At 45.3% G+C, this 12,480-nt stretch overlaps 2 protein-coding genes across 2 annotated transcripts in view; one reads left to right on the forward strand and one right to left on the reverse strand.

Annotated features, from left to right (window-relative positions):
* Window positions 1–318: 318 nt before the first annotated feature.
* LOC308150831 (E3 ubiquitin-protein ligase TRIM35-like) lies at window positions 319–5,555 on the forward strand (the record flags this gene model as incomplete). The annotated part of the gene is made up of 6 exons (XM_080523622.1): window positions 319–486; window positions 1,593–1,688; window positions 1,938–2,168; window positions 2,268–2,290; window positions 2,374–2,492; window positions 5,002–5,555. The coding sequence occupies 6 exons, from the start codon at window positions 319–321 to the stop codon at window positions 5,553–5,555; spliced, it is 1,191 nt and encodes a 396-aa protein (XP_080379748.1).
* Window positions 5,556–8,388: 2,833 nt separating this feature from the next.
* LOC308150832 (GTPase IMAP family member 8-like) overlaps window positions 8,389–12,480 on the reverse strand; it is a gene marked incomplete at both ends in the record, with an annotated part of 11,099 nt that continues 7,007 nt past the window's right edge. The window contains 3 exons of the mRNA XM_080523623.1: window positions 8,389–8,462; window positions 9,950–10,382; window positions 10,793–10,992. Of these exons, the coding sequence (XP_080379749.1) occupies window positions 8,389–8,462; window positions 9,950–10,382; window positions 10,793–10,992 (707 nt within the window). The remainder of the gene's footprint in view (window positions 8,463–9,949; window positions 10,383–10,792; window positions 10,993–12,480) is intronic.

The raw sequence follows: 12,480 nt of genomic DNA on the forward strand, positions 1-12,480 counted from the left end.
CTCTCTCTATCTCTCTCTCTATCTCTCTCTCTGTCTCTCTATCTCTCTCTCTCTCTCTCTCTCTATCTGTCTCTCTGATGAGGTTAAAGTGCAGCTCAGTGTTTTTAAAGGGAGTGCTCTATCAGACTTACAACACAGCAGTGGCAAGACTACAACAGGGAAGAACAGAAGACTAAACCATTACAAGAAAATACTATGATCAAAATTGCTATCTCCAAGTGCTTCTTCACATGTTATTTAAGTGTTGTTTAAAGTTTAAAAGCAGGAGAATTTTGTCAAGAGGCTCTTGCAAAAGAGGGGCTCGCATCGTGTCAAAAAATGGCTTCTAAATTGACTCCGTCTGTGGTGCTGTGCAGTCTGCACGGTGAGAGATACAAGCTCTTCTGTCTGGAGGATCAACAGCTCGTCTGTGTGGTGTGTCAGACCGCAAGGATACATAGAGGTCATCTCTGTGTCCCAGTAGACGAGGCTGCACAGGAACATAAGGTAAACATAAATACAATTATTTAATAAATCATTTGAAATTCTGTGACAGATAGATAGCAATGTCACTTGATGTTATGCACATGCTGGGTGAAAAGATAAAGGGTTGTTGATAACAATGAATGATCATTTTTAGTTTCTGTTTTAATTTGACTGTGATTCATCCTTTTTTGTCTGAAATAAGAAATGTAGTTTTGGCAGTGCTGAGAGAATGTGTTTCTATACTATACTATATAAGGGTTATGATAATGATTCCTACAGAACTGTGGTAAACAGATACTGTCAAATGAGTCCAGAAATCTCCCAGTCAGAATCTCAATCAGAATCAGAAACAGATTTATTGCCAAGTATTTACAAGAAGAGTGGAATATGACATGATAATAGTGCAGTGTGACTGTGATGTCAGTAGAGGTCAAGCTAGCAGTCAGGGTCAGTGAGGGTCAGTAGGGGTCAGTGAGGGTCAGTAGGGGTCAGTGAGGGTCAGTAGGGGTCAGTGAGGGTCAGTAGGGGTCAGTAGGGGTCAGTGGGGGTCAGTAGGGGTCAGTAGGGGTCAGTGGGGGTCAGTAGGGGTCAGTGAGGGTCAGTGGGGGTCAGTAGGGGTCAGTGGGGGTCAGTAGGGGTCAGTGAGGGTCAGTAGGGGTCAGTGGGGGTCAGTGAGGGTCAGTGAGGGTCAGTAGGGGTCAGTGAGGGTCAGTGAGGGTCAGTAGGGGTCAGTGAGGGTCAGTGGGGGTCAGTAGGGGTCAGTGAGGGTCAGTGGGGGTCAGTAGGGGTCAGTGGGGGTCAGTGAGGGTCAGTGAGGGTCAGTGAGGGTCAGTGAGGGTCAGTGAGGGTCAGTGAGGGTCAGTCAGGGTCAGTGAGGGTCAGTGGGGGTCAGTAGGGGTCAGTGAGGGTCAGTGGGGGTCAGTAGGGGTCAGTAGGGGTCAGTGAGGGTCAGTGGGGGTCAGTAGGGGTCAGTAGGGGTCAGTGAGGGTCAGTGGGGGTCCCGGGCCTCGTTAATGAGGCCAACTGCAGTCGGGAAGAAATTGTTTTTGTGTGGTGAGGTTTTTTGAGGTCATGATGGACCGCAGCCTCTGTGCCTACCTCCTTAGTAAAGTTTTGTCTCAATCCAGGAGGAACTCCAGACAGCTCTGAAACCCTTACAGGAGAAGCTGGAGGTCTTCAACAAAGTTAAACAAACCTGTGATAAAACATCAGAGCACATTAAGGTACTGTGTACGTCAGGCAACGTGTTGTCTTCAGTGATGTGGTCTTCTCTTGTTCTGCTCAGTATTGGATGCTGTTGACATCTAACTGATAGTCATGCATCTGCAACTCAAAATCATAAAGAGAGCTGCATACATTTCACCTGAACGTTGAATAATAATAATAATAATGAAGTTAAAGTAAAACTAGTTAACATACTATGGTAGTAAAACTACATTGATCATAAGATATATTTCCCTTGCTGTCTCCAGAGCCAGGCCCAGCACACAGAGAGACAGATTAAGGAGGGGTTTGAGAAACTTCACCAGTTTCTACGAGAAGAAGAGGAGGCCAGGATAGCTGCACTGAGGGAGGAAGAGGAGCAGAAGAGTCAGATGATGAAGGAGAAGACTGAGGCACTGAGCAGACAGATATCATCACTTTTAGACACAATCACAGCCTTAGAGAAGGAGCTGAAAGCTGAAGACATCTCCTTCCTACAGGTAAGGATGCCTTCTCTCAGACAGTAATTGTAAATGTATTCAAAGACTGATTGATGACATCACTAGCATTGATGACACTTCTCCTCTGTTCCTCTCCAGAACTTCAAGGCCAGTAAGAAAAGGTAAGTGATCTGTCTCTGGTCTCTCTTCTCTGGGGTTCTGAACCCAAGCCCACAGCAGCACTGACTCCTGAATGTTCTTCCAGAGCCCAGTTCACACTGCCAGACCCAGAGAAGGTTTCAGGAGCGCTGATAGACGTGGCCAAACACCTGGGCAACCTGCAGTTCAGAGTCTGGGAGAAGATGCAGGGGATTGTCAAGCACGGTTAGTACTGACCAGAATTGGATTAAGAATAACTATTAAATAGACTGAATATGTTCATAGAAATACAACATTAATAAATGTGTAGCAAGCCCCAACTTTCTCTGCACAGTAACAAATGAGATGGACAAGAATATAAAAAGTGCCAAGGTTTATTAATAATACATGAGCCCCATAGTGCTTTTACTCTGGAGGAAGGAAAGGAAAGATCTAGTGATCTCCGAAGTCGTAAAGATCGAAGAGGAGTGCTACAAAATCAGAGCCGTGGGCCAACAACAGCAAGGAAGGTGGACAACGTGGGAGGCTGTGATCAACAGAGCCATCACATGGAAGGATATGTGGAGGCTGCCCCAAGCAAGGCTGAGCTTCTCGATCAGGGCCACCTACGACACCCTTCCCAGTTCCCGGAACCTGCACCTCTGGTATGGCACAGAGGAGACCTGCCAACTCTGCAACGCCAACAACCCAAACTTGCGACACATCCTCTCTGGATGCAAGGCGGGACTGACGCAGGGTCGGTACAGATGGCGGCACGACCGGGTGCTGCGCAAACTAGCGGAAATTCTGGAAGCACGCAGACTGGAATCAAACAAGAGCAGCCCAGTCACATCACAGCAGCGGATCCAGTTTGTCCGGCAAGGGGGAGAAAGTCAGGGCAGCAGCACGAAGCAGTAGTCCCTCCTGTCTCCTGGAGGAGAGTGGAACATGAGAGCTGACCTCGATCGACAGCTGAAGTTCCCACACGAGATCACATCAACCTCCCTTCGGCCAGATGTCGTACTCTGGTCTACCCCGATGAGGACATCATGGCGGAGCTGACCGTTCCATGGGAAGAGGGGATGGAGGCTGCCTTCGAGAGAAAGAAGGAAAAGTACACAGACTTGGCAGCTGCGTGCTAGCAAGCAGGGTGGAGGGCAGTCACCTATCCTGTGGAAGTTGGGTGCAGAGGCTATACAGGAACATCTACACAGCAGCTCCTGAGGTCGCTGGGGATCACATGATCCAAGCTGAGAAAGGCGCTCAAAGACCTGGCGGAGGAGGCTGAACAAGGGAGCTTCTGGCTCTGGCTCAGAAGAAAGGACAAGGCGTGGGGGAAAGGAGGATCCTAGGGCTGGCTGCAGGGAGTGGCAGGGAGACGTCCCTGTCACTGCTCCACCACCTTGAGATGTTCCGGGATTAAAGGAGCGAAACATCAGTGAAGGGTGGCTCCCGGCTGACGACCCTGCAGTCAGCCCACTGGCACCGTCGGAGGTGCGACAGGCAGCAATGCCCAGCAGGTATACCCACCTGTGCTTTCATCTGGGCTGGCAGGTAATGCTAGAGAGACTTCTGACTGGATGTGACAAGAGAAATGATGCTACTAGTTCACCACCGTATAGGTGCAACACAATTCACAGCACACAACTCCAAACTGTTTCACACTGTTGGTCACACGTGATATCCACACAAAACACACGAGTGATTAGATGCCAAGTAGAGTAGTGTACGTACACACACACACACACACACACACACACACACACACGTGTGTCAAGATCTGTCTATCTCCAGCCATCCAGCTCCAGGGTTGCCAGATGGGCGGGGTTAGCGCCGAAAGGGCTACTTTTGATCACACTGGGCCGGAAAAAAAAGCATTTGGACGGGTTGGGCTGGATATATAGCATTTAGGTTGTTCTGGATAAATAGCATTTAGGTTGTTCTGGATATATAGCATTTAGGTTGGGCTGGATAAATAGCATTTAGGCGGTATCAAAATGTCAGTGCCTGAAAGTCACAAAATGTGTGAAGTTAAAACACACACCCTAGTAGCTACATACAATGTGCAGGATTATTATTATTTTACAAACATCATTGGCAACAGACATACAGTTTATGGGGAGGAGATAGGCACCTGCCCAATAGCAATTAGCTGCTTTCTGACAATATAGGTTTTGGGCTGGTTTTTGGTGGATTTAGCGGTTATGCTGGAAATAGTCAATCCCATCTGGCAACCCTGTCCAGCTCTCCTAATAACTCGCCCTGGTTTACTCTGGGGAAGTGGTGATATAGGTATAGTATGTATATGTAACAGGTTCGGCACAGAGGGAGACAGACAATAGGATCTGGCGGGTTTAGAGACATGTTTATTTGAGGTAGCACACTGGAACGCAGACAGTTCGGCTGAGCCTCGCTCAGGGGAGAACGTCTCCGTTTGCTGGCTGCCCGACCCTTTCGGTCGCGGCTCTCCGCAGCTCTCTCCGATTACTCCCGTGACTGGTTCTCTGCTGTTTCTATCCCGCTTCCTGCTCTCCGCACCCTTCGTCCTACTGGTCTCCCGGGGGAAACAAAGCAACACATTAAGAGGGCGCTTTGATGAGGACCTAATTGGCATCAGCCGGTGCCAATTACGCCCCCATCCCCTTCACCAACCGTCCTGTGGCTCCCCCTGCAGGTCGAAACGTGCCATGTTCCCCACAGTATAATAAATAATACAGCTCATAATGTGTAGAATGTATCTGTGTTTGTTTTAAAGCTGCTGTGATTCTGGACCCCAACACTGCACATCCCCAGCTCTCTCTGTCTGATGATCTGACCAGTGTGAGATGGAGAGGGTCATGGCAGCAGCTCCCTGACAACCCAGAACGGTTCATGAAGTATCCAACTGTTCTGGGCTCTGAGGGGTTCATCTCAGGAGAGCACAGCTGGGAGGTGGAGGTGGGGGACCATCCTGTCTGGAACATGGGTGTGGTTAAAGAGTCCAGTGACAGAAAGGGGGAGGTACCATATGCATCACCACAATATGGAATCTGGGCTATACACCAGACGGCTGGTAAGTATACAGATGTAGTGGGTAAGACCATCACTCTGAAGAGGAGACCCCAGAGGATCAGAATACAGCTGGACTACAACAAGGGGGAGGTGTCCTTCTACGACCCTGAAGACAAGACACTCATCCTCACTCATAAACACACCTTCACTGAGAGACTGTTCCCCTTCTTCAATATTGGACGTGCTGGTGATGCTAAACACCCCGATGTACAGGTCTGCCAATCAGAGGTGTCTCTGACCGTGATGTCATCCCAGTGAGGAGGGGGGGTGGGGGGTGGGGGGTGGGGTGGGCCCACCCGTCTTTCCCACCCGATCCAAAGTCAATAACAGGCTCGATACATAGTTAATCATTTACATAAGGCTTCATTACATTTGCTGATATAAATGCTGACTCACTGGTAATTATAGAGAGTTGATGACAAGTGTGGTAATAAATCCACGACACTATCATTTTCAATAAATGATTTATATTCATGATTGTATCTTAAGAATGTTGAGTTCTTAGTTAAGTTTAAGTGTTTATTGTTTGTTCTGTATTTTCTTTCTTTTTTCTTTTGTTACTAAATGTGTCTCAGGGGCATGGAAGTCAGTCTTATGATATTAGAATCATAAATATAAAATATTAAGGCTGTCAAATAATTAAGATTGATTTTTTATCATAACCTGTAGTAGTTATAATTGCTGTGTTGACATTATACTTACTTGCTTACTTTGCTCAGAGTATGAATCCTAATCCAACAGGCAGAATGTGATTCCTCTATGACTAGTGCTCTGCATTGGGAAGATCTCCTCATATGTAAATTGTGGGACATTTAATAAAAGCTCTTTTGCTGATCCCAGATCTGCTGTCGGTCAGTGTTTAGTGATTACCAAACGCGATGGTAGCAAACGCGTCTGTTTAGATTCAGAACGATATTCTCTGGTATTTGGTTTGAGGGGTACCAACATTCAAATAAGCATATCTTCTTCAACTATTTAGATTTCAATGTATGACACCTCATTTGAAAGTTTACAATCTGCACTTCCATAATCTGTCAAAAAGAAAGAAGCCCTTGCCTTACGTGGGGACCTTTTCACCAGACCCTGTCACATTGAGCTCAGGTTGGCTGTGATTATCTCTTGTTAACTGGTTGAGGTTATGTAAGCAGTGAAATCAGAGTGATCAAGTAGAAACACCACTTATCAGGACATTATGATTCACACCTCACAATCAAGGTCAGTGTAAAATGCTTTAATGATGATATGAAACAAACTTGAATCAGAGAGACCTCTCCCCTCACTAAAAACATTCCCCTGACATGTTTAACTGAACATTCAAAGTGCACTCAGCATTACATCCTGGTGGATGAATACTGTCATGCTTTTCAAAACACTGTATGCACTGTAATACCTCGTCAGATGGGACATTTGTCAGTAAAGGTTTTCAGCAGAAGTGTCAGAGTTGCAATATTATTATTTATTTCTTTTTCATCACAAGTGTGTTTAATGTAGAGTAGACGATGTATGGCAGTGCTGAAGGTTGTATAGACCTGTGGGGAGCATGCAGAGTCTGGCCTGTAGGGGGAGCTACAGGACTGTGGTGGAGTGTGGCTGATGTGGGTTAGCACCAGCCGGTGTCCAATCATCACACCACAGTCCTATAGCTCCCTCTACAGGCCAGACGCTGCATGCTCCCCACAAGAACATCCCTTGTGTGACACTCCACAGTTAAATGCTGAGGAAAAGTCTGACATGATGGACATTTCTACAGTCATTCAACAGAGAGTCTTTACAGTCTGACATCAATGGCTTCTCCCGTGAGAAAACACATCTCAGAATGTCACCAATGTGTTGGGAGTCATTTCCAGTGAGCACTTGATGCCTTTGGAGTGGGAAGAAGCTTTTTGTGGAGGAAGCAAGACAAGTCAGCTCTGTTTCACTGCATGTGTTCCCTTTGAACAGGCCACTTTGACCTGTGAATTTTTTGAAGTGTGTATGTTTTGAAGTGTGCATGTTTTGAAGTGTGCATGTTTTGAAGTGTGCATGTTTTAAGTGTACATGTTTTAAAGTGTGCATGTTTTAAAGTGTGCATGTTTTAAGTGTACATGTTTTAAAGTGTGCATGTTTTAAAGTGTGCATGTTTTAAGTGTACATGTTTTAAAGTGTGCATGTTTTGGAGGGTGCATGTTTAAGTGTGCATGTTTTAAAGTGTGCATGTTTTGCAGTGTGCTAAACTAAACATCATCCTCACCATTCATCTCCCATCATGCATTGCGTAGTTGCTTCCAGTCATGGCCACGTTCGTAAATTCGCTCTGAGAGCGGCGGAGCGTCCACGTGACTGCCTCTTGTCCAATCAGATGACTCGGTTCCTTTATGACATTGAACCCAGTGTGCGCTCCGGCGAATTTACGAACATGGCCAGAGAGAGAGAGAGAGAGAGAGAGCAGTGCGTTGTGGGTTTGTAGTCGACTTGAGCTCCAACAGATTTCCACATGCCTCCCTTATTAGTGAAGGAAATGCAACAATGAGTCATGTCTTCACGTAGGGGTCAGCGTCATGGTAAACCATAGGAAGTCTTCATGGGGAGGGTCAGCGTCATGGTAAACCATAGGAAGTCTTCACGTAGGGGTCAGCGTCATGGTAAACCATAGGAAGTCTTCACGTAGGGGTCAGCGTCATGGTAAACCATAGGTAGTCTTCACGTAGGGGTCAGCGTCATGGTAAACCATAGGAAGTCTTCACGTAGGGGTCAGCGTCATGGTAAACCATAGGAAGTCTTCATGGGGAGGGTCAGCGTCATGGTAAACCATAGGAAGTCTTCACGTAGGGGTCAGCGTCATGGTAAACCATAGGAAGTCTTCACGTAGGGGTCAGCGTCATGGTAAACCATAGGAAGTCTTCACGTAGGGGTCAGCGTCATGGTAAACCATAGGAAGTCTTCACGTAGGGGTCAGCGTCATGGTAAACCATAGGAAGTCTTCATGGGGAGGGTCAGCGTCATGGTAAACCATAGGAAGTCTTCACGTAGGGGTCAGCGTCATGGTAAACCATAGGAAGTCTTCATGGGGAGGGTACTGTTCCTTTAACAAGGTCCTCTTCCTCCTCCTTGGTCACTGGAGCTGGCATCTCTTGCAGTCGTTGTCAGGGCTGGTGGTGTTAGATGAGTTAGGACTGTCCTCCGTCACTGGGAGGCAGAGAAGACAGAGGGGGGGGGGGGCAGAGAGAGGGGGGGGGGAACAGGCAGAGAGAGGGGGGGGGGGGATTCATATATATTAATCTTCTTACATTCACAAAGAGACATATAATATAATATAATATAAATAAAAGAGGCAAAAAAAAGATGAAATTCAAAATATGATATACATAACGTAATCTCTTTGTCTCTCTATATCTATATGTCTATATCTATATCTAAAACCCTCAAAAAAAGTTCGGAAACGTTATTTTGTAGATTATTCCTCCCCTTTAATAATACCAATTGGTATTGTATTTTATATCGTTGGAAAGCCTGATTAGTCACCTTTACAACCTGTAAGGAAAAATCCCCTATATTCTTCTGCTGGTATCTCTATGTCTCTATATCTATATATATATCTATATCTCTATCTCTATGTCTCTATATCTATATCTATCTCTATCTCTATGTCTCTATATCTATATCTATCTCTATATCTCTATCTCTATGTCTCTATATCTATATCTATCTCTATATCTATATCGCACTATACTGTATCTATATCTCTATATGTCTCTATATCTATCTCTATATCTCTATCTATATGTCTCTATATCTATATCTATCTCTATATCTCTATATATACAGTATATATATCTCTATGTCTCTATCTCTATGTCTCTATATCTATATCTATATCTCTATCTCTATGTCTCTATATCTATATCTATCTCTATGTCTCTATCTCTATATGTCTCTATCTCTATGTCTCTATCTCTATATCTATCTCTATGTCTCTATCTCTATGTCTCTATCTCTATGTCTCTATCTCTCTCTCTCTATATATATATATATATATATATATATATATATATATATATATCTATACCTATCTCTATATCTATATCTATCTCTATATCTCTATCTCTATATGTCTCTATATCTCTATATCTCTATGTCTCTATCTCTATATCTCTATATATCTATCTCTATATATACAGTATATATATATATCTCTATGTCTCTATCTCTATGTCTCTATATCTATATATCTCTATATCTCTATATCTCTATCTCTATGTCTCTATATCTATATCTATGTCTCTATCTCTATATGTATCTATCTCTATGTCTCTATCTCTATATCTATCTCTATGTCTCTCTCTATGTCTCTCTCTCTCTCTCTCTCTCTCTCTCTCTCTCTCTATATATATATATATATATATATATATATATATATATATATATATATCTATACCTATCTCTATATCTATCTCTATATTTCTATCTCTATGTCTCTATCTCTATATGTCTCTATCTCTCTATATCTCTATATCTCTATCTCTCTATGTCTCTATGTCTCTATCTCTATCTCTATATGTCTCTATCTCTATATGTCTCTATCTCTCTATATCTCTATGTCTCTATCTATCTCTATCTCTCTATGTCTCTATCTCTATGTCTAGAACACATCAGGCGTCTCCGTCCACCCTCACCAGGGGCCACGGCCAGGAAGGCCTCGTCCCCGTTCTCCCTGATCATGTCCTCCATCTTGTCCAGCAGCTCGGAGACTAGTCTCCGCTGTCCGCCGCCGCCGCCGCTGTCCTTCGCTCCTCCGGGCGGCGGCGGCGGCGCCTGGTGGCAGTCCAGCGCGTGGTAGTGGTTCCCGCAGTACTCCAGCATCCTGCGGAGCTCCCGGCCGCCCCTCTGGACGTGCTCCTCCACGGGCGCACGTCCCAGCCGGTCCCCGCCGCAGCTGAACAGCACCATGGCGTGGAGGGACGCCCCGGAGCCCAGCAGGGCCCTCAGGTGGGCCACCAGGGTCCGCCTCTTGCGGGCCGTCAGGGACGAGACCGCGGGCAGCACCAGGAGGAGGGCGTGGGGCCCCGGGCGGAGCAGGGCCGCGCCCCTCTGGGTCTCCAGACGCACCTGTTTCAGGGGGGGGGGGGGGCGTATAAGGTGTCTCTGAATATCTATATGTCTATATCTATATCTCTATGTCTATATGTGTATATCTATATATATATATCTCTATATCTATATATAGGCCCCTCTGGGTCTCCAGACGCACCTGTTTCAGCGGGGGGGGGGGGGGGGGGGCGTCCGTATAAGGTGTCTCTGAATGTCTATATGTCTATATCTATATCTCTATGTCTATATGTCTATATCTATATCTCTATATCTCTATATCTACTGTATATCTCTATATCTATATCTATATATCTATATCTCTATATCTATATATCTATATCTATATCTATATCTCTCTATCTATATCTATATCTCTATATCTATATATCTATATCTATACATAGACCCCTCTGGGTCTCCAGACGCACCTGTTTCGGGGTGCGTCGGAGGGAGAACCAGTCCCAGCCGGGCGTGTCGACCACGGTGACCCTGCGTCCGGCCACCAGGGCCTGCCTCCGCACGCATGTCAGCGTCTCGCAGCCCGACTCAAACTCCCCACGGCCCAGGATGGCGTTGCCCACCGAGCTCTTCCCCACCCCCTTCCACCCCAGCAGGAGGACCCTGAGCTCTGGGAGGGGGGGGGGGGGGAGGAGAGAGGGGGGAGGGGGGGGAGGAGAGAGAAGGAAGGGGAGAGAGAGAGCAAGAGAGAGAGAGAGGGAGAGAGGGAAGGAAGGAGAGAGAGGGAAGGAAGTAGAGAGAGAGGGAAGGAAGGAGAGAGAGGGAAGGAAGTAGAGAGAGAGGAGAGAGAGAGAGAGAAGGAAGGAGAGAGAGAGAGAAAGAGAGAGAAGAGAGATATACTGTAACTTACATTTAATAACATTTGCAACAAGAAGAGAGAGAGAGACAGAAATTAGAAGGTGGAGAAGATAATTGTCAAACATCTGGGAGAGAAAAACATCTTCAGGCTACACCCAGTGGCGTAGCGCAAAATCCCGGGCCCCCCCCGCAAGGTGGCGGCGGGGGCCCTTTCGCAACGGAGTAAAAAAAAAAAAAAAAAAAAAAAAAACGTTTTTTAGAGGCCGATGCGTTATTGACGTTGCGAAATTTCGCAATATGCACTCTACATTCTAAATGCTTGACTTAGCAAAAAGTACAAACAAGTGAGAGCAATAGCCTATAACTAAAACCAAATGGTAGACTACACTACATCAGTAGAATGTATTATAAGTAGAATAGTACAAGCTTTATTTATTTTAACAAAGTGTGGTGTGCACAGCAGTGTGATATCTGTAAACATATCTGTAGACTCTCCGCTAAGGGTTGCCAGATGGGATTGAGAATTTCCAACCTAATCAATCTAAAAACTTCTAAATCCACCAAAAACCAGCCAATCTGGCAACCCTGTCTCCGCTGCATCAGAGTCTACTTGTTGCGTAAAATTGGCCAGGGTTAGTCAAATCCTTTGTTGGACATCTCGTTTCTTAAGTCCTGGTATATTGTGGCATTTCTTTACTGTTTGCCATCTGGTCTAGGAATACCCAGGGAGACGCAGACAGCAGAAGTAGAATAGAGTAGTAGAATAGAAAAAGAAACAGCTATATATAGCCTAACCATGCTGAATTATGTACCTGTATGATGCACTGACAGCCTGTGACTGTGAACCTGGCCGGACCCTGCCTTTCTGCCTGAGTTTGAGTATGATGCTGCCCAAATAAATGTTATTGTTTAGTGCTGTACGCTTTCGTGGTATTATATTGTGTGAATTATCATCTGTATGTTGTTTTTCTTTCACTCGACTAACCGCCGAGATAATACTTGAGACATGTACTTCCGTAAACATACATTTTTTATTGGATTTTTTTACAATATCGGACCGACAGTCCCACATATAGCGGCTATAATGTCCGAATAGAGAATCTATCACCACCTAAAGAATGCTTATTGTACTTTGTATTGTATTTTCGCTTGCTCATTTTCCTTGTGTCTCGCTGCCTACGTGTGACGTCAAAGTCATGTTGCTATTGGATACGGCTAACCATGTATATATTTTTTAATATAGGCCTATATATTACAATTAAGGTTGACACAATGAAGGGCCACTTATTTTCTTTGTTTT

Source organism: Nansenia antarctica, assembly GCF_963989245.1.
Source record: "Nansenia antarctica genome assembly, chromosome: 2".
Taxonomy (NCBI): Eukaryota; Metazoa; Chordata; class Actinopteri; order Argentiniformes; family Microstomatidae; genus Nansenia; species Nansenia antarctica.